The following is a 21,943-nucleotide window of genomic DNA, read 5'->3' on the forward strand; positions in this document are numbered from 1 at the left end:
CATTTTCTTTAATTCATTAAAAGGAAAGGAATTAGGTCAAGGCATAATTTCTTAGAAAATTTGTTGATTCTATTCGTATTACTTACGTTTTAGGGCTATGAAAATGACAGTCAGTTCCTATAGACCTCGATATGATTTAAGCAGTCCTTGAAAATTACCTCATATATTTCAGGACTATTGCAGTGCTTAAAATAGGTAACAATTTTCCCCACATTACCATATTTAATGCGGCAGGGTATGCTAGAATTCCTCCTTTCTTTAATTATATACTCCATGGCATATTTGAAGTACGAGTGTATATTTTATTTACTTTTCGAGGCATGCAACTCTCTAGATATGGTATGTTTTCGAAACACTATGCAAGTTGTGCGCAGTCCTTCAAAGTAAATGCAGTAGATTTATTAATAATGTAGTTATTTTTCTGTCCATATCAGTTTCATGGAATGAGTAATTGAGATGATTTCTCGTTTCCTTCATCAATATACTTATTAACGTTATGCTATCACAATGCAACATTTTCAATGTGTGAAAATCATTCGCCTCGACCGGGATCCCTTTTCACACTTTGAAAGTTTTACATTGTAGTATGAATTAGCAGGTGATTCCGTTGAAACTTACCTTTGCTGCATCTCCTGAGGTTTCTTAGAATTTCTCATACTATAGTTGAACATGGTCACCGAACTTGGGTCAGACGTCTTCGTGACCAACTCACTGAGGTGCAAACGCAGTTTTCTTTTCGGGTCTCTCGCACACTCAACGTATTACATTTTCATCTAGCTCCAACCCTTCTATCTGGCATTATCGACCCCCACCAATAGCCGTCACCGCTCCCGCCAATACATTTCCGTGGGTCATCGGTCCACCATGCAAAAGTTGTATTCCTTGGGGAGAGGTTCTAAATAAGGCTGACGATTAATACAATGCGAATGGACTAAAATATATGTAACCGGTATTTTTACCACTATACATTTATTAAGATTAGTAAAAACTTAAATATGGAGTAGAGTGCTTTATGGTTGTGGGACCTGGTCTTTGAGGTCAGAGGAAGACTAGGTAGAGGAGGTAGCTTGGTGGTTTTTTAGATGTGGTTGCGGCGGAGAATGGAGAAAATAAGTGGGACAAAGAGGAAGACAAACGCCGAGGTTTTAAATAGGGTGGGCGAAGGGAAGAAGTTCCGAAAAAGGCAGAGAAAATGGATGGAGGAAATATTGAAAGGAGGTGGGATATTGAAGGCGGCGATGCGTAGAAGGTGGAACTTTGAGTAAGCGAGATAGGGATAGGAGGAGAATAAGCTTTGTAGACAGAATGACGGTTGGCAGAAGTTATGAAGAAATGAAAACAATACTGAAGGGGAAGAAAGAGGAAGGTCTCGTAGTACATAGAAGAAAATAGTAGGTAGGGACCGTCCTTAAGGTACTTTTAAATATATAAATTGCTTTGAATGAATACATTGAATTCCGGTTGAAAATAATTTAATTCCGCTTAAATTATCAAAGAAATCTAAGAAAATATACAAGAATTCATATTATCTAAGAATATAAAGGAATTAGTAATCCAGGAGTGGTTTAAGTTGTCAGCGCCCACTTTAGTTCATTTTTTTAAATTTAAATTCGTCTACACCCTTGCTCCATCACGATTTTTGATATCTCACGACCATGAAAAATCGTCCAAAGACTAATAAATAAACCCGTCCCTACCCTTTGCACCATCTTGTAAGGAAAACAGGGAGGGCGGGGACGTGAGAGGTTTATTGCCTAGGGAATGCATGGAGAATGCGGCAGGCCAAAGAAGGGAAGGAGCCTTATCTTTAAAGTCCGTTGATGGTTGGGATCCCCGAAGGTCTTGAGAGAACGGCTGCATCAGATAGCTGAAGGTATAATGCGGGCCGGATCAAAAGATGATAATCGACGGCGGGCGGATTTTAGGCTTTCACGGGCCGTGGTTGTAGTGCACACTTGGTGGTGATGCAGACTGAACGGACGAGCAATCTAAACCTAGAGCCAAGGGCTAGAGCCTCCACAAAGTTGTGAAGTTTATTTTTAAGATTCCAAGAAAGAAAATATTTTTATTCAGTCTAGTTGTTTGCATAAATTTCCTCGATTTTTTAGACTGCCTAAAATTGAAGCAATAGAATGGCAGTTAATGAAAGGAAGCGTACAGCAGAATAGCATAGTCGAAGAAGGATACCCAAAAGGAGTAAGCTCACGGCACAAAATACTCGATCAAGACAAATTTATCAAGTGTACTCCACTAAGTTTTATCTAGCCTCTACTAAGACGGTGGTAACAATCAGAAATGAATGAGGAAGATCAAATGAACATTTTTTTACTAACAAATAGGTTCTGCAATGGGTGGCAGATTATTGGAAACAATAAAAAGAAAATGGGATAAACTTAACCGGTTTTCATTTCGCTCTGGCTTGCTGAAGGAAGCGGTGGAAGAAATGGAAATCGCGGAAGAACACCCTGAATGGGATAGCAGGGACCAAGTCAAGCCTGACAAACATTTATGATAAAAAGAAGTTAACGGTGGATGAGGAAAAAATACGTGCAGGACTTAAAGTTAGTTAATTATAGTTTTATAAAAACTATTTTTTTATAAAAATAGTTTTAACTTAGTTAAAGTTAAATGGCGAATAAGTGCATGCGACCCATTTTGTTTAATATCATCTAAAAACTTACACTTGGCCTACCGTTACCATGGAACACCTGCGGGTTTCATTCCAAGTGTAAATATTCTCTTCCTATTCTAGATATTTTACTGGCTTTTATACTGGCTTAAATCTTTAAGCCCTGGGAGTATTTTATTAGTTTCCTGCACCAATAATCTCTCAAGAATTTTTGAAGTCGGTGACTTTATAGTCCTCCCAGTTCTCTCAGGAGACCTTTTTTCAGTCCATGGTGCGCGCTTGGTTTGGAACGATTCCTGCGGTTTCTTTGTGGCTAACAGTGGCGTTGGTGGTCAGTTGACTAAGCCTCTAAGGTTGCATAATGGATTAATTTCATCGCAGCCTAAATAATGTGGTTACTGATTACGGCCACGACGTTATCTTCTATGTCATATTGGTACTTACGTAGTTTGTGTTGGCACTGTGTAGGCATCTCGCGTTTCTCTCTTTTATGCTATGAACAATATATATATATATATATATATATATATATATATATATATATATATATATATAAATTGTACTCTTTTAGGAGTTTATCTCATCTTTCGTAAAATTATTCTGAGTTGATCATTCCCATAACATGGTGCCTTTCGAAGACCAGATTGCGATTTACATGTAAGGTGGGTGAAAAAAGTTTTACATGCGTAGCGTTGGCTGAAACCTCATATTTAATCTTGATGGTTTATTTATTACAAATTGGAATAAATGATGTTTTGCGACTGTGTTTTTAGTTTATTGTTCAATCAAAGAATAAGATCATGATTTGGAACTAATGAAGTTAAACGTCAAATTCAAGAGAATAAAACAGGGAAGATGACTGAGGGAATGGGATGTAGAAGCATAAACTGGGGAAGAAAAGGAAGGAGTATCAGGAGATTGTAGAGAATATTATGAGCGTGGAAAGTGAGATATGTGCGATAGAAGAAAAATAGGAACACAAAAAATAGGGATATAAAAAACAGCAAAGGAAACTATTGGATAAATAAGTTGGTAAAGGACAAGTAAACCTTGGATCACGGACTAGGCAAATAGAGAGAGAGACGAGATAAGGAAAGGGAAAAGTGTACGCCCAAAACGCAGGAAATAGTCAATTATAAATCGAAATGGGCACTAATATGACAAAATAAGCATGGTGGAAACTTAGTGCAAGGTTTAACAAGGTAGGGTGAAATTGGTACGCTATCCAAGAAGGAGGAAACATTATCAGGAAGTAAACAATATTCCCGCGGAACTACTTAAAGGTTTAGGAGAACGTAGGAGGAAGAGTTTTTATAGACTAATTCGTAGCATTTAGGAGGGAGGAATTTGGCCGGGAGTTTTCTTCAGATTAGTTTTTGTTTGTTTCATACTTTTTTAGAAGGCGTGTGATTGGGTTAATGTGGTAAACTCGTATAGAAAGATAGAATGCTTTGGACAATTGAAGTACGATAGTAAATTGTAGCACAGGAAATTGGGGTAAATTGGAGGGTTTGACTTATCCGCACCATTTACAAGTCTGAGACTGCTCATGTGCGAGTGGCGGATGGACTGTGTGAGAAAGAGTTGTAAGACGGGCGCCCATTTTCATCTGTGCTGTTCAACGTATACAGGATGTATGCGGAGGAAATGGTACAGAAGAAGAGCACGGGAAGAACTGAATATAGGAATGAAAGTCAATAAATTCATAAAATCAGGTTTGCGGATGATCAAGCTTTCGTTTGCCAGTTATCCGAGGAGTTACAATTAATTGCGGATGCGTTATGATATGTGTGATAGGTATGGGATGATGGTTAATATAAACCAAAGATAGAATGTGTAGTTTTTAAGAAAGAGGAAGGCTAATTTCAACATTAAAGGAGGAGGTCGTAATCTAGAATAGGTGGAACAGTTTGCCTATCTTGGCGGTGTTTTCGACCGATATGGTCGGAGTAGTAGGACAAAAAAGACGAATGACATTAGGTAAAGAAATACTTCTAAAGATTCGGAAGTTTTTAGCAGGCAATAGATGTAATTGTGTAAAGAAAATAATGGTGAAAACGTTAAAATGGATCATATTTTTGTGTAGTTACGGGATTTCTTTGTTGATGTTGGAAGATATGGACAGATTGAAGATAAATGAGATACAGGTGTGGAGAAGAATTGGAAAAATAAAACTAACAGAGAGACTGACAAACAATAAAGCTCTAGGAATTGGACAGGCTGAGAGACGGTGTGAATAATGCAGGGCAGCGTTTTGATTCGTCATAGGTTTTTCGAGACTGTGATAAGGAGGACGTTGGGTAAGCGAGGAAGGGGCTGGAGGGAGGAAGGAAGTATTCGGCATTGTACGAGGGTTTATGGTCGTGTCGGATGTCAGATTTTGTTTTTTCAGGAGAGCATCACCGTAAAGGTTCTGGTCTGGTTGACCTGATATTGCATCATATCGTAAGTCGCTACGCAGATTGGTCACGTATCGATCCCTCTCCCTACCCAAGGTGAGACGTGAAGTGGAAAGCAGAGAACAGCGCCACCCAAGTAGAGATAGGGATACTTACGAAAAAGTCTACCATTGCCGTGATTAAAACCCATTCTCACGAGGTGGGAATCAATTATATCAGCCACTGCACCAACCCGATCCCTTTATCATTACCAACCACGATTTTATGGCCAGGGAAGTTTTAACGGACTCAATCAAAATACGAAATCCGATTTTGTTGATCAATTTATTCTTTTTCATCCGGAGAAGAAATTACCGCTCCTCACGTTTTTGTTGTGATTTTTTTGTTCATGGAACCAATTATATGAGAGGTCGTTTTTTTATTGCCGGTCACTCTGATTTGATTGATTAATTTGGTTCGTATCGCAGTAGGGATTATCTCATTCGCTGGCGCTGGCATTCGAAAACCAGTTTTTATCGGACCTTGGCCTAAACGTCGCAGTGTTTTATTTGTAGCTACACCCATTCCTTTTGCACTGAATCGGAAATGGGATTTTATTCTTCTTTTTTCTTGTAGAGCTCTTCATGTTTTCTCCTTTGCAAAACATTGGCGGTTACTACAGTATCCACGGCATATTTTTCGCAGTTAAATGCTTGAAAGTGGGGGGACCGATAGAAAATATCGACCACCAACATTGGGTTTTGAGCATAAAAACGTCACGTTTTTTATGTGAAAAAAGTATTTCTGCTGTAATGATAGGAATCAGTATCTGATGGCTGATAAATTTCTAATTCGATGATATAATCTTTCGTTATATCACTGAGGATGGCAAATATTCCATGGTAAGTTAATAGCCAGCATAATAGCAGCCAGATTTAGACCAGTATCACTGAGTAATCAGTGATACTGGTGAGTATGAATTATTTCTTATTATTACACATTTGTATGTTATATTGATGCAGGTCGCGTGAGGTCGCTCATACCATGGACTTGACTATATTAATATCACATCACATCATTACGTGAAAGTTAATGATTTATTCTTGTGATAATATTGGCTCGACTTTTGTCGAAGGCCAATGATTGAAAAAAAATCATTTTCTGAATTTCGACAACACTTCTACCTGTTATTATTCCCATTAAACCAACTCCTGAGGTGCCTATAACATTCATTTAATGCTTTTGAGAATAAAAAATCAGCAAATAAAAAGCAATGTAAGAGTTCAAACAGAAAAGATGTAGTTAGCGAGCCGCAGAAGTTTTTCGATCATGGAAGCATTCTCATTTCACCGTTGTCGAAATCTTCACGTATGAATCCATCACTTCAAGGGATTGTTTTATTATTTATTTTTTACAAACATATCTTCTCAAAGTATTTGAAAAACATCGGTTTAATTTATTTATAATATAGGCGTTGTACTGTAACTAAGTAGGTTTTCGAAAACAGCAGTTTTTTTTATTAAACTCATTTCTTGGTGAACTTTTAAAGCTTCTCTTTACAGCATCAGCACATTTCGATCCACTTCATTTTTCTCCTTCCTCCATCTTCAACTAGTACATTAATCTCTCCTCGCATTATACAGTCTTATCATCCTGTCGTTCTAATTTTTCCGTTTCCCTGAAATTTTCTCCAGCCACCTTCTTCTGTCTACCTTCCGAAACTGGAGCTTGCGCTACTTCGTTGCTGCCAATCTCACCACTCGACTGATGTTGTATTTCCGTTCGCCAGTCTACAATATTGAAAACATCTCAAATTTTTGTTCATTCGGTTTTCTTTGAAGAAAGTGTTTCCTAATAGTCTAACGTCACGTTCAACCACAATGTCTCCACTAATTGATTTATACCTGATCGGAAGCAATTTCCTAGGGCGTCAAGTGATATGGAGTGTTAGAAATTCTTGTGGAATGAGCACTCAAGTAGGCATGACAGATTTATCTATGTGTGCTTATAATATTCGAACACTTTTCCTGTACCCTTAAGGAATGATAATCCTTGTGCCAGGTTGATAAATGAATCTCTCCTTGAGATGGTTGGCTTTTTTAGTTATTACCTTAAGGCTAACTACTTACGGACTGAGGTCACATTCACTTTCCAAATCGGTCGATCATTTGAATATGGTACCTAGCCAATGATTCCATTCCCGTAAATGACATACTATGTATCTAGTTACCGTTTAATTTCTTTCTTAACGATCAGATACGATTTCTGAGCTCTTAAGAGGAGGCGTTTTCCTTTGGAAAAACAAAATAAGAATTAAATGAGACAAATCGGGCTGGGATCGGGGATATGATGTGGTGGCGTATAATAGGTGCTAGTTGTTCCGATCCCTACTTGGGGGCTGTGTGGAGGGAACTTCAAGTTGAGTACGCCGTCCGTTGGATGGGACGTTAAATTTGTTGACCCCTTTCATTATAATGGTAGGCTAATGCGAAAACCGGGTTTCTCTCCACGTGAAATTCCACCCTCAGCCAAATTATCCCATTAATATCACAAATAACCTTAGCTTTCCGTCGCCTCCCCTCATTAAACTACCTTATAATATTGACACTGAAGAGAATCGTTGTATCCTCACGGTCAAAATTGAAGCTAATGTGTGTTCAGTCTCGCAGCCCAGGGAGCAATACGCACCTTGGGTCAACACAAGGAAGTTTTGATGTAAGCATCGATGGCTAACTAAACTGCATAAGCGTAATTTACTGAGAATTGTCAATTCACTTATCATCGAACTTACGATTTGATGACCATGGAAAAGTCGTCGTTTTAAAGAGATTTATTGTGTTCCCAGGATCACTGAAGGTTATTCCCCCAAATAGATTAAGAACAACGGGACGAAGAGAGCGGGAAACTGAAAATTAATACGCGTCTCCTACTGACGTACTGTTTCCTCCATATTTTCGTTTTAGGCGTCTTATTCACACTCCCTTGCGGTTACTTGCAGCGTATTGTATTGGCAAAGATATATGAAGGTTTTCAAACGCATCGTTATTTGATGCAAATTTGGTGTTGATGCTCTGTTGAAGCCATTTTCGGTTTCTACTCGCCATTGCTTTGAAAACTAACACGTGTTTTCATTTATATCAACGCTAATGTAATATCCTCTCTGCCTCGGAAGAGCGTTTTCATTAAGCGGATAGATACCCACCACTGTCCTTTTAGAACGATGCCACCAAGACACCTGCGATTTTTCCCACGCCGCTCGCATCTTTTCCCGTGACCCTTGACCTCAACCTTTCCCCGTGTCTGCCGTCACCGTAATCTTTTGCTCCTCGCCCAAATCTCCGGCCTCACCCCACCCCTCGCCGCCAGCCTCCCTCTTCCGCCGACGCTCCCCTCCCATAATCTTCTCCTCCGCTTACGGGGAGATTTAAGGTCGGGACAACTCAATTTTCTCTCGCGGGAATTAAATCAATCCCACCTTCAAGGGTTGCCATTTTTTTATGCTTTATTTTGCGCTCGCCACCCCCGCTGGTTTCCTCTTTAAAAGAGGGATTCCCTCTGAATTTCCTTTGAGGTTGTGTCACAATGCGCCAACATAATGGCATTCGTGAAAGGGGAATCTTCGTCGGGCGTGAGTACTTCGAAGCTTGGGAACTCAGAATCAGAAAGACGAAATACGTTATTCTCAAAGACGTCTTTCAGAAAGATGAAACTTACGAAGCGCAGGAGAAATGTATTGTGATTAGCATTACTTATAGGCATAAGTTGCCCTGGTGTTTGAAATTAGGAACGAAGTTACGCAGAGAAATGATTTCACATATTCCGTTTTGTATCTTGAGTTATTTTACCATGCTGACATCGTCCACTGCCCTTTGAAATTACTTTTCATTCGGGAAGAATTTTTTATGGGAACTGATTTGATTGCATCCAGGTGATTTCTAGTTAATATGTATAATTTTTCGTATCCACAAAAATATCATTTCTCTTGTTTTATTTTTTATCATGGTAAATATCCTATTCCTATAATTTTCTGTAAAATATGGGATTCTGACTTCCACCAATCATGCTGCAGTTCTAAGTAAACTGAATCATGGCGTCAGATTCAAAACAATTCTCTTTTCTGGAAGAATGTGCTTTTTTAAAGTTCATTCTAATATTAGGTTTCATTGGGATGCATTCTAAATATTTTTTAAATCAATTATTTATTTATGCGCCTTTATTGATTCATTTCCTCGTGAATCTCCTGGCTAACTTTTTTCCCCTTCCCTCTCCTTGGCGCATACTCGAGGCAAGGGTTTTAATCGATATATCCAGTTAGAACGCTCGCTCCGGCATACCCCCGAACCGCTTTTAACCCGAATCCATACCTTGTACAGTATATAGATGAGGTGTTCAACCTAATTTCCCTTGCCTCCCGCAGATCTTCCACCCGGGGCGGGCCCACCCTCCCAGCAGCCGCCCCACGGTCGAATGCAGACCGTCACGAGGGGCTCGTCGCTGGACGGACAGCAGAGGGAGAGGTGGACGAGCGGGGGTCACCGGAGGGGGGCCATGAACTCCAGCGCCCTCTACGGACCCCCCGATTGGTGGGAGGCCCACAAGCTCTCCCCTTCCAACGGAGACATCGTCAGGGGCTGCCTCTCGAAGTCGAAGTCGGCCGACAGGGTTCCCATCATGCAAGGTAAGCCACGGTAACCTTTAGTGACCATCCAGCGCCTGAGGATATGCCCTCATGCATACAGTTGACTCTGAACATTCAGCGGATTTTTATGAAATCAAAGCGATTGGTTTCGTCTATCTGTTGGCATCATCAGATGGCCACCACAGCACTTGATGCCGAATGGTCTACGAAACCGGTAGTTGTTAGGTTTAAATTTAAATCTGTAAAATTTTGATTTAATTGTGCACTAGATTTCACTAAGTTTTGAATCGGGTTATATCATATGTTATTCTGATGGATAAATCGGAAGGCTGAAATGAGGTTGTGCGATGAAGTCAAAGAGCTGCGGCAACCGCGACTCATTTTAACTGAGTCATCCGCTGATGTGCACCGAAGTGCAGATATTTTACATTATACGTATTATTCACCTTGACCGGGATTTGAACCCGGATCCCTATACTTTCGTTCGAACGCTTTATCAAGTTAGGTTACCGAGGCGTACTCTCAACTGTGGAAATCGAGAATCCAGTGATCTAGGTTCGAGTTGAATTGCGAAGACGAATTATTTCTGCCGGGTAAATTTCTGCATTTGTGTGTTTGATTCATGTAAAACCCTTTTTGAGACGCAATATTCTTTAGTTTGTAGTACACGTAAAGGAAATTGCAGTAAAGGCTATTTGCGCTTGTGGTCCATATAATTTAATAGTATTTGAGCATATGGTATTTACGGTTTGTCAGCTCATTAGATGGCGTACTAACGGTGATTTAGAGTTCGGCTCCTTCCCCTAGGGCCCGGGTTCAAAATCATATGGTGTCTTGAGAACTCCAAACTATATCCATATTGTGTGATTTTTCGGCTGCCAGATTGTTCCTCCAAACCGCCGGTGACACTAGGTAAGGCATTGTCCCTTCTAGTCTGAATGTACGCATGAATGGCACACGTAACACTTGAATTAACACGAAGTGAACTTTACCCTCGCCTACCAAACCATCGTGCGGGTTGATTACTGTGGTTTGTGTCATTTTACTCACCGGGGTCAAAGTTATTTCTTCACAAGCGAGATGGGGGGATCGGGAAGATTGGGACCTGGGTGTTTTTCAGGAATGATGAAATCTCACTGAAGGAATCCGTATTCCCACGCTCAGCAAAGCCTACGTATGGAATGCATACGTTTCCTGTCTAACATTCACCTTCGAACATTAATCTATATCTCGTGCATCTAAGAATTAGGCAATTGATGTACAAATCTTTTGTATTGATTTTCTATTTTGGAAACGACGGAATGATTTTACATGTATGATAAATAGCATGCCGTTCAATGACACTATTTGGTATAAGTATGGATCCTTGTCTGGTGGAAGTGGGACCAAAATCAATTGATTTTATCGTATCGGATGGTTACATTCGATGCCAAATGGTTTTAAGCTACGTATAAAGGGGTCAGAAAGATCGAAGATTAAAGAGATTGCGACGGAAGAGTTGCGTTGCGATTGAGAAAACTGCAGTTTTTCTATCATTATGAGTAAATTCCAAAAGGTAGCAGCCCCTACTATCGTTTTTAATCTGCGTTGAATTGTTACATACATTCTTTCGATTAGCATTTTGAGGAGTGGAAATTGTTAGATAATCGTTATGCCTCTTATTGATGAAACAGTAATTCGTTAGATAGGCTAAATTATCACAAGGACTTACTAAGTGTTGCATAGGATCTCGTGTGCCTTCTGTAAATTCCTCTCTTGGTTTAGAAGTCCATAGCTCTTAGTCTTATATTCAAATTGTGAATTCTAAACATCGAAATCTAATATTTAAAAAAATATTAATATCTGATTAGAATAAGTCTCTCTTTAAGTCTGACATAAAATTGATCTACGAGTATTACGTCCATAGCATCCTGGAAGTGTCCATTCATTTATTAAAAGTTTTATATTTTAAGAATATTTTCATTCTGCTTCAGAAGTAATTTTCCTGCACTAGAATCGGTGATGTGGCTCAAATAAAATTTTCATTGGGCTGGGCTCTTAGCTGTATGGTTTGGACCAGAGGGTTAAAATATGACTAGGTAAATTGACACAGATCAATTGATGAGATTAATAATAACTTATATATTGTTTGTAATTTGTGTGTATATCAAATCAGAACTCTACTTACTGATTTTTCTATGCATTAAGAACTACGTGTCATATTCTTAGAATTTATAAATTTTGGAAACGTAGGTACATTTTGTTTAGCAATGGAACATGCCGAAATTCCTTACAGGGTTTGTTGGAACCATTTCAAATAATTACGTGCATAAAAAATAAGATTGACATCCGAGAAAATATTTTCAAAGCAATTTCAATCGGAAATGTGCGACATTTGGTCGTTAAATGGCAAATCAAACTACAATCGTATAGTAGTTGTCAATTAAATAATTATTTTGGGGATATTTTTTTCTAGGTCATTCTAACTTCGCGATTGAAGCTTAAGTGCCTTTTATTTTCAGTTAACTTAAGGAATCCCCACCGTTATTTCTTTCCTTCTTCTTGGATTTTTAAAATCAGCATCTGATCAAGTGTAGGAATACACGGCATTACTAGTGTAAGGAAATGCGGTTTGCTTATTACGTAGTGATTCAATCTTAAATATCGATATGGACTGATTTCTATTGAAAAAGAGATAGCCGAGAGACTAAACTTGATTGGCACTTGGTTTGTTAAGCGGGGAGGTAAAAACAAAGTTACAAGTAAGGGGAAAGATAGGGAGCACACTCCAGGTCACTTGGGTGTGTTTGGGAAACAGTTTCGCCTACCCCAAACACTGTTTCCCAAACACACCCAAGTGACCTAGTGCGTGCTCCCTATCTTTCCCCTTACTTGTAACTTTGTTTTTACCTCCCCCCTTTACAAACCGAGAGCCTATCAAGTTTAGTCTCTCGGCTATCTCGTTTTCAGTGATTCACGACCGTGGGTACGATAATTTTATATTTAGATTAGATTCTATTATTTCCTAGCCTTTTTTCACTCCTCCGTACGATTTCATCTTCTAATGACGTTCTTTTCCCCAAATTTGTAAAAAAAAACAAGATTTCGAAAATGCATCCTCCCATTCTTCATGTCCCCGTTTCAACTTCGGAACGCGGCCCAGGTCCTCTTGCACGAACGGGTTCCCTCTTTCTGGACCTTTGTGGCCTGCGGAAGTCTCTCCGTAATTAGGATGAATTCAGAGAATTCTTCAACTCTACAAAATGTAGCTCTGCTAACTAAGGCTTGGCGTGTTTTAGCTCTTCCATGACCCGATTTTATACCAATGTGAAACTCGAAATTCGTATTTGGCTAGTTATATGTTGCGGTATGTGAGATAGAAACATTTTATTCTAAGAAATAGAATTGCGACGTAGTGATACAGAATTGATGTATAATATTTTCCGGTATCTTTGCGAAAAGGTGCAGGATTTTGATATTATGATATGATTTTTAAATATTAAGGTACGAGTCTCTGTGAAAGACAAGGATGGTTATTTTCTCGGAATATTATCCGGTGATGTAAAATAATTTGAGATTGGGATCATGTTTAATTAAACTTTGACCAACGTAATCTTTAGGCTCAGAATAATGAATACGATTTCAAAGGAATAAGAGTTCAAGCTTATTACAAATAGATGTACCAAGTGCCCTTTAGCAATCACTATTAATGATACAGAATTTTGGTAAAGCTTTGAACTTTCGTAAAGGTTCTAGTAAGGATCTTGAATATTCCCTCCAAGCTTGATTTTTTTTTTGTTTGGGTTTACCGTTGAAGCTTTAATACTTATTGAATTTCTGTATGCATTTTTATTACAATATAGACCATTTAATTACAACCTCGCAGTCTAGAGTCGATTCTCGGCTGGTAGTATCGAGTCCATCTTCCGTGATCACCTCATCCTTATCTCAAGACGCATGAAAAGCCTACAGGTTAACACGTGGAAATTTCTGTGGAGAGGAAACATTAAGTTTTTTCTTTCAAATATCGTACACCCTATAAATAGGAACGATTGAGAACTACGGAAACAAGAAACAAATGGTAGTCGTTAGGAATTGTCCGTTAAAGATGGCTCCCGTTGAGTGGATTGAGGGATTGGTTTTGTGTGGCGTGGATCGGGGGGTGTAGTGCATTATCGTCGGCGTGATTTTAAAGGCGCGTTGGTTTTCCATTGACGGACAAAAATGAGCGGATATTTCTCTGCCATTTCATTTAAAATGTTTATGTAATTTATTATTGTAATTTACATTTTGATGCCTCATTTATGTTTGCATTTATTAATACGATGCTGTTCGGAGGGTGTTATTCTGATATTCATATTCATTTGGAATTTTTACTTGGAATTCTTGGTCGGGAGTTAAGTTTGCATGTTTTTATACAAAAACACTGTTTAGCATGAAGCTTCTCCTGACGGATTGTAGTAAAGAATGTAAGCTGTACACGAAACGCTGGGAGACAAACCCAAGAATATCAATAATGGAATGATATCTTTTAAAGAAACGGAAATTTTTAACATTTTGTAGTCTTTACGAGAATTTATGTATCATGTTTTTAGGGATTCCTCCGTATTTTTCCTAACTGCCAAGGATAAGTGATGAACAGGTCAGAACTTGTGCGAAATGATCATCGTAGTCGAAGCGCCCACCAGTCTCTGTACATGACAACCTCGGTGTTGGCAAATGTTAATTTTCTTAAAAAATGCACCTTTCTGGAAAAATGCGACGTTGTTGGTGGATAGAAGGCATAAAGCATTGCTCCTAAATGAAGTAGACGGTCGTTTGTAGGTGGTCATCAACAGTGTGAGCTCACACTTGGATGACGGTCGAGTATCCTCCCGTATTACTTCAGGTTGCAGATGAATATGTGTAAATTGTCCCGTTTTTTTGGTCTCCACTCCCGCTGCCCCTCCCTCCCCTCTCAACTGACAAAAGAGTGCGGAAGTGTCTTAAGGAAGGCCGCGGGGGGAGGGGGCTGACTGGGGCCGGGGGGGGGGTGGGGTGGCGTTGGCAGGCCTCCATTCTCTCCAGGGCGTGCTCAAGGGGGCGAGGAGACATAACGGTGCGCTCGTCCCGCCAAATGGAGGCACGCAAAAAGACAAGGAGAGGAAGGAATTTTAAAGAGACACACCTTCGCGACAAATAAGACGGCGGATGTGCGACTGTCATTCGGTTTTGGTTTTGCGGCAGCGGGTTCCTTTCGGATTTCGTGCTTTTTTTGACAGCTAAGTCCACCGCAATAGGACTTAACCATTAGGTTGGTTATTGATAACGTTAGTTATCTTCACGTATTTGAAGGATATGCGGGTAAGCCTTTAAAAAACTGGGTTTCACTGTACGTATTGTAAGAAAAATAATGAACATGTGAAAGAAAGACAGGTGATATTCCGCTTTAGTTTGGTCACATTTGGAATACGTGACAAATACTTGGGTTCTACGGAAGGAAACGCCCTTTGAGAAATCGTAAATGGTTCAGAGAATATCTTCCAGATACAGGGTTCGTCCGGAAAATAAGTGTACTGAGCTCAGGAAAAAAAATTATTACACTTTTACATATCTTAAGCTAATATTCCTCAAAATAGGACCCTTGTGAGACGATACACTTGTTCCAGCGGCGTTCCCATACCTGGAACGCTCCCGCGAAGGCATCATCGGGAACCTTTCGAAGACTCGTCGTCGACCTCTTCTCTGCCCTCCACGAACATCTTGTGCCACCGAAAGATCATGTTTCTGGACATGGCTGACTCCCCGTAAGCCTGGTTAATCATACCGACAGTTTCGGTAGACGATTTCCCAAGCTTTACCGCAAATTTGATGGAATAACGCTGCTTTGGCATCGCGTTCCGTGACGTGGGTCGAGCGTGGAGGTTCGCGTTAACAGAGCTCCTCACTACACCACAGCTCAGAGCCGACTGCCCTTTTCAGCGTCGCTTGCCAACATACCCCCCTCCAATCGCAGCCCGTCAGAGCGGTGCTGGGCGCGCCTGGAGCGGCGGGAAAAAAATCAGTAGTCAGTACACTTATTTTCCGGACGAACCCTGTATATCGTTTATTTCTACGAGAAGAGGGTAGGCGTGATGTGATTGTTGGAGATATGCTTTCGGAGCCTGTTGAATTTCGAACAGAGCATTCAAGACGTAGGCGTTTAGTAGTAGTAGTTTTAGGGGAGGTGACCGAGAGCTAAGATCATGTGTGTCATTAAGGATGGATGGGAAAGGAAGGGTGGAGCGAAACCCGGCGTCGGCAGTAGCCTACTCTTGTCGAAAGGCGCCAAGAGGTTCGCAGTATAACGTCCCATCCGACGGATGTCGTACTCAAAGTGCTCTCCACAGAGCACCTCAAGTAGGGAACGGAATACCACTGGAAAAATTCTGCCCCTTCCGGGATTTGACCCTGGGCCCTCACGGTGGGAAGCCTCTACGTTAGCCTCCGCGCCATCCCAATCCCCATAGACTTTTAGAAAAATACAGAGCACCTGGGATTTCTTGCGACACTGAGGGATTTATTATAGTACCAAGTTGTATTAGTAGGTTCCACCATCGATATAAAATAAAAAGTCGTAGATATCGTCGCTGACATCATTCATTTATTCGTTCTTGCCTCGTTCGATACATATTCATAAGGAAATCGAACCCAAGGGCCTAAATACGAGGGTCATCCGGAAAGTAGTACCCGTTCGTGAAATAAAGACACAAAAGTAAATATTAACAAACATAAAAAATTTTATTTGAAAGAGGATACTTTAAACTACTTCTCAACATAATCTCCAAGCAAATTAAGGCATTTGTCATAACGTGTGACAAGTTTCTGTATTCCTGCTGCATAGTCCTTCGCCGCCAGCTCATTGAGATACGCGAGGGACCCATCTTGCACAAATTTTTGCATAATGCAGATGGTGTTTAACAATTTCATGAACAATTGTTCGAGAAACATTGGGAAAATGCTCACAGATGTCATCAATTGTGACGCGCCGATCGTTCCTCACGAATTCGTCAACTGAGCTCACCAGTTGGTCTGTAATGACAGACGGTCTCCCCGAACGCTCATCGTCGTGTGTGTTCCCCCTCCCCATGTTGAAGTTGCGACACCACCGCCGAACAGACGACTCGTCCATTACATTGTCTCCATACACCTCCTTTAATTGGCGATGAATATCACATGGGCGAACGTTTCTTGCATTGAGGAATTTAATCACTGCCCTCACTTCACAACTGGCGGCGTTCTCAATTTTTTTAAACATTGTAAACAATCACAGAAACAACACAGGCAATGCTAGCGTCACGCAACTTGGCTCAGAGAAGGCAGACAAGCCACTGAAGCTATCTGACCTCGTCCAGCGGCTACTCGCGTCGTCAGCACTTCATGCGGCACGAACGGGTACTACTTTCCGGATGACCCTCGTATTTTTCTTTTATGTAATAATACTTAGTACTTCGTCATATCTATTGTTGCAAGATGTAAATAAGCATGAATTTGTACGTGTTTTTGTATATATGAGTAAGTATATATTCATTAATGTATGAACTTATATTTTTAATGCAACAATTTCAGAGCGTAAAAATCATTCGCCTTGCCTGGGACTCGAACCTAGATCCCTCAATATCCGGTCGAGTGCTTTAGCCACTTAAGCTACCGAGGCGTCCTCTTAAACTCTGAAATTTTGGGGCTTTTAAAGGAACTAGATGTTATGACGAAATACCGTACATACAATGTCACATGCATTCGTAGTCGTGCGCGAGGCGCCACTGTCCACGAGGTTAAAAGCCAACTTCGAGTCCCAGTCAAGGCGAATGATTTTTACGCTCTGAAATTGTTGCATTAAAATGCACATCAGCGGATGACTCCGTTAAAAGTTACTGTTGCGGCATCTCCCGCAGTTTCTTTGGAATTTGTCAAAGGGAAAACACCATACGTGTTTAAAGTTGGCTTTTAACCTCGTGGACAGTGGCGCCTCGCGCACGACTACGAATGCATGTGACATTGTATGTACGGTATTTCGTCATAACATCTAGTTCCTTTAAAAGCCCCAAAATTTCAGAGTTTAAGAGGACGCCTCGGTAGCTTAAGTGGCTAAAGCACTCGACCGGATATTGAGGGATCTGGGTTCGAGTCCCAGTCAAGGCGAATGATTTTTACGCTCTGAAATTGTAGCATTAAAATGCACATTAGCGGATGACTCCGTTAAAAGTTACTGTTGCGGCATCTCCCGCAGTTTCTTTGGAACTTATATTTTTGCATGAATGGCAGTTGACCTAACACCGTCCGCCACAAACCTGGTGGTTTACGCGTTATTGTGTATATGTTGATAAATGAAGTTGAAGCTCTTCCATATCAAGAGACATATGATGTAAAATTAATTCATATAAAGTAAAACGTAGGTCTCTTCCCATGCTGTTTCTAGCGAAGTTGTGATGCACAGGAAATGAGTCCGTTCAGGGTATCCAGTCTTGAATTTGACTCCTCGGCAATCGTCCGAGCGCTGTACCCATTGGGTTATCAAGCCGTCTCCTGAGCTCCAAATACCTCCAAAACATACGGAAACTCGTCACTGCTGCATTTTTGGAATAGGACGCATATGGTGGCTGGCACAGGTTTTCCAGGTCAGCAGGATATGGGTTCCGTTTTCGTCAGTGACAGAATGTCGCTTATTTTCCGTTCCCTGAAAGTGTAAAGCGGAATTCAAGACCTATCAGTAATGACCTTAAACTCTGAATGACCTTCTAAGTGGAGTAGGGTGATGGCAATGGCAGGTTTCACATGAATTCCGTCCCCAGTTCAATTGCCAACCCATGCTAATTAACGCCAATGCCCTCGGTGGTCGCACATTTTAAGAGTGGCACTTGTCATTCCGGTCGTTTTGAATCAGTGGTCATTTTTCAAGCACGGGGTAATCAATTATCATAAAATGAGTTGGCCAATTTCTCAATTCTGACATTTTTAGCCTAATGGCATATTCTGCGGATTTTTTGCGGGTCCACAAGGCTTTCAAATTGCTACACCTTTATTCTCTTATACTAAATTGGAAGGCGGTAATGCGATCGTTAACTTGAGCCCTCTCCACGACTCCTTGCTTATTTTACCATGGTCATGCTAATTGGAAGCGATATCACATCAAACCTGTAAAGCCCTTTCCAGGAGCGATCACCCATCGGCACACGTGAATCACGCTGGACTGAAATTTGAAAGGGACTCTGTAATGGCGCGAGACAGGGTAGGAGGCTCTCGAACTCTTTAAGTTAGCACACGAAACATGGTTCCCTTCAAATTGTGTTTACGATGGTATTTAGAGGACTCACTGCTAACTGAATAATCTGCCCCGCTCGAGGCTTCGCAATTCCTTTTGTCTCTGATTCGTTTCAGTTGCTTAAAAGGAGTGCTTATTGTAATGTTGGATGTCAAGTTGTGTTTTGTTAAGAAAGACAAGGGAATTGCCTAGGTATCATTTAGTAGTTTGTGTTCGTCCAAGCCTTCCTTAACCGGAAGATTACCAACAATAATAACCAATAACACATGTATGTATATGCAGGTATACACACACAAACGCAATTATCGAAAACGAGCGCTCTTCAGTGACGGCATAAATGTGCGTATTAAATCTAGTTCAATACTTACTAATCATAGGAGCACAAAGAAAGAACACGTACTTATATAGTTGACGTTTCCACGGTCAAGCCGTCATCCTCAGAGGATGAGACTGGCGGCTTGACCGTCGAAACGTCAATCATATTCCTGAGTGTTCTTTCTTAGTGTTTCTATGTTGAGTTGAGTTTTCAATCAGTGAGTATGCATATATCGTATATGAAACTGATAATGTCTTCTCCCTTAAGAGGTTTTTTAATTGTGCTAATTAACTTGGGATACTTGTTGCCCTCTCTTAGGATGGGTAAACAGTTGAGTTAATGATTATTTGTATTCTAAGAGCAGTAGCATCCTCTTGCGCTCATCTCCGTTATTCGACCACGTTTCTTTCCTCCGTTCTCGACCGATAGATAATCCTGAGCTCCCAAGCAGCTTAGTGGTGTGGAGCCGAGGGATGTGACGGAGCGGTCGAGTTGGAAATCCGCGGCGGGACCCGCTGCGAGCATTGGAGCTTAGTAGGGAGGAGTGGGGTAAGCGGGTTCCTCCGAAATCCTTGCAGGAGGGGAGGGGGGACCGAAGGGGAGTGGTCACATCCACCGCCTCCTGATCTCGTTTTCGTGTCGGATTCCTTTCGAGCCGCACACTTTAACGGTGCGTCCGCCCTCCTCCCGCTCCACACGTTTTTCTCAAATTCAGTCTCCCGAAAAGTATATGCATATATGGAGATTATGCCGACTAGATCCACGAAAAAAATAATAATAATGGTCCGCGAATGAGGTCCGCGGATGCCGTCGTCTTTTTTTGTTCCACGATATTTTTTTTGTTTCCTTTCCCGCATCGCCCCAGTTCCTTAAACGGGGTCAGTCGGTAGGGATAGTTTCCAAACCCTCAAGTCGATGAATGGAAGCGTACGGACTCTTGTCGGAGAGGCATCGACGTTTATCGGAATTGGGATAGCGGGACGGATCCTGTTTGTCGTTCTCGTGCTCGTTGCAGTCCGTGCTCGATGGGGAGAGTGCAATTTTGGCAAGTGTGCTTTTTTTTCGTGGGAGAGGCGTCGGAGTTGAGAGCTCTTCTATTGTCCGATCGGTATGTTTCTTCCCATGAGTCGGTCGAAAATGGATTCGTGTTTGTTTGTGTGATGGTCTGGAGAATTTTCCGCGGTGTTGGGGAACAAGAGTATTATCCAGGTATTCCGAGTTCCGATCCTCGATTTCACGGCCGGAACGGACGAAATATGTGCAGAAATATAACGTCTGTACACCTTTTCATAAATTCACCGTAGCTATTGTTGTATTCATTTAGTTTTTGGGATATTTTTCTGTGGAAATTCTAATTATTCATTTATCAAGCCTTTTTTTCGGAAATAACTTTTTATTATTTTTTCAACAAAATAAAATTTTGCTCGCCAAACTTTTTAAGTAGCCGAAAAAAGCAAATTAAATTGATGAAAAGATAAAAAAAGACTAAATGTAGAATTATCTCCTGTATGAATGGTGCAAATTGTATGGCTGCTTCAGAAATGTATGTAAGTATATGAAAGTGAAAATTGGGAAACCTTTTTGTGGAGGAATGTATTTGTTCACTCGTTAACATATCCTTCCTTCTTCTCGCAAACTTAATAACATCTGTTGTATCCGGCATAACTTTATGGAATTTACACTACATATTGAAATGAAATAAGTAACTTTGTAATTTATTCCACGCACACACTGTGTCTTGAATTACAAATGTACTTGTATCATTTCAATTAATAAAGTTTGTTTTTTTCCATTGATGCCCATCCCATACCTATGACTCAGATTGTCCATGTGCGCTACAGTAATTGTCGCCTTTTTTCTGACTGGAGAAGTAATACTTGATCATCGGAAAATCTAACTGATTTTACGAATTGTTCACCGAATTTCATTCCCAGCTTCAGTTCCTCACAAGCCCTTCTTGCCATTTCTTTTATGTATACGTTGTAAAGCACGGGTGATAATGGACATACCTTTCCCGCCCTTTCTTACCCGTCTTCCTAACTCTGCGGATAAGTCGCCTATTCCTCCAACAACTCCCATCTCCTGTACTACGTACGTTAATTCAGTCGGTGAGTAATATTATTTGCGGAAAATATGATCAATTTTATGAAAAAATACCCATCTAAATATGGTACTAGAGGCAGACGCCAAAGATAGGTCGGGGAAGGAGAGACATAAGGAATATAAAAAAGAGTAGAAAAGGAAGGCAATTTACACTGCGCGGCAAATTAGATTATAATTACAATGCACTGCGAGTCGCCTTATGTGTGGAGTACTAGGTCACAAGCCATGAGGTGAATTGTTGATGAAGATGCATTTAGAATACTAAAAAACAGATATATTAAGAGTATCTTGAGACTGAATGAATTTTTGAGGATATAATATTGAATTCTAGTATAAAGGATGGTCTTACTAGGAAAGCCTTGAGACAAAATGTCAGCAAACAAAGTGCTGCCAGATAGTTAGCGAGTTCTCATTATACCTTGAGGGAAGAATGGGTGTCTTAAGTGACTCAATTTGAATACCTGAATACATTTCAAGCTAACAACTTAAAACGGCCCGATCATCCAGCTTATCGTTTCGATCCGAGAAGTTTAAATGTAACGAGCAAGCGATCGCCCGCATTACCTACTTAGATCCGTCCCGAATGTGTCAATATGTGATTCTTGTCTACGATATTTAC

The 21,943-nt window shown here is 40.6% G+C and overlaps 1 protein-coding gene across 1 annotated transcript in view; it reads left to right on the forward strand.

Moving 5' to 3' along the window:
- Window positions 1-21,943, forward strand: part of LOC139695326 (centrosomal protein of 170 kDa-like) — a 277,342-nt gene that overhangs the window by 64,619 nt on the left and 190,780 nt on the right. Inside the window, exon 6 of the mRNA XM_071594033.1 lies at window positions 9,425-9,685. Coding sequence (XP_071450134.1) covers window positions 9,425-9,685 — 261 coding nt within the window. The remainder of the gene's footprint in view (window positions 1-9,424; window positions 9,686-21,943) is intronic.

Source organism: Hetaerina americana, unplaced genomic scaffold (genome assembly GCF_022747635.1).
Source record: "Hetaerina americana unplaced genomic scaffold, ioHetAmer1.1.p SCAF_6, whole genome shotgun sequence".
NCBI lineage: Eukaryota > Metazoa > Arthropoda > Insecta > Odonata > Calopterygidae > Hetaerina > Hetaerina americana.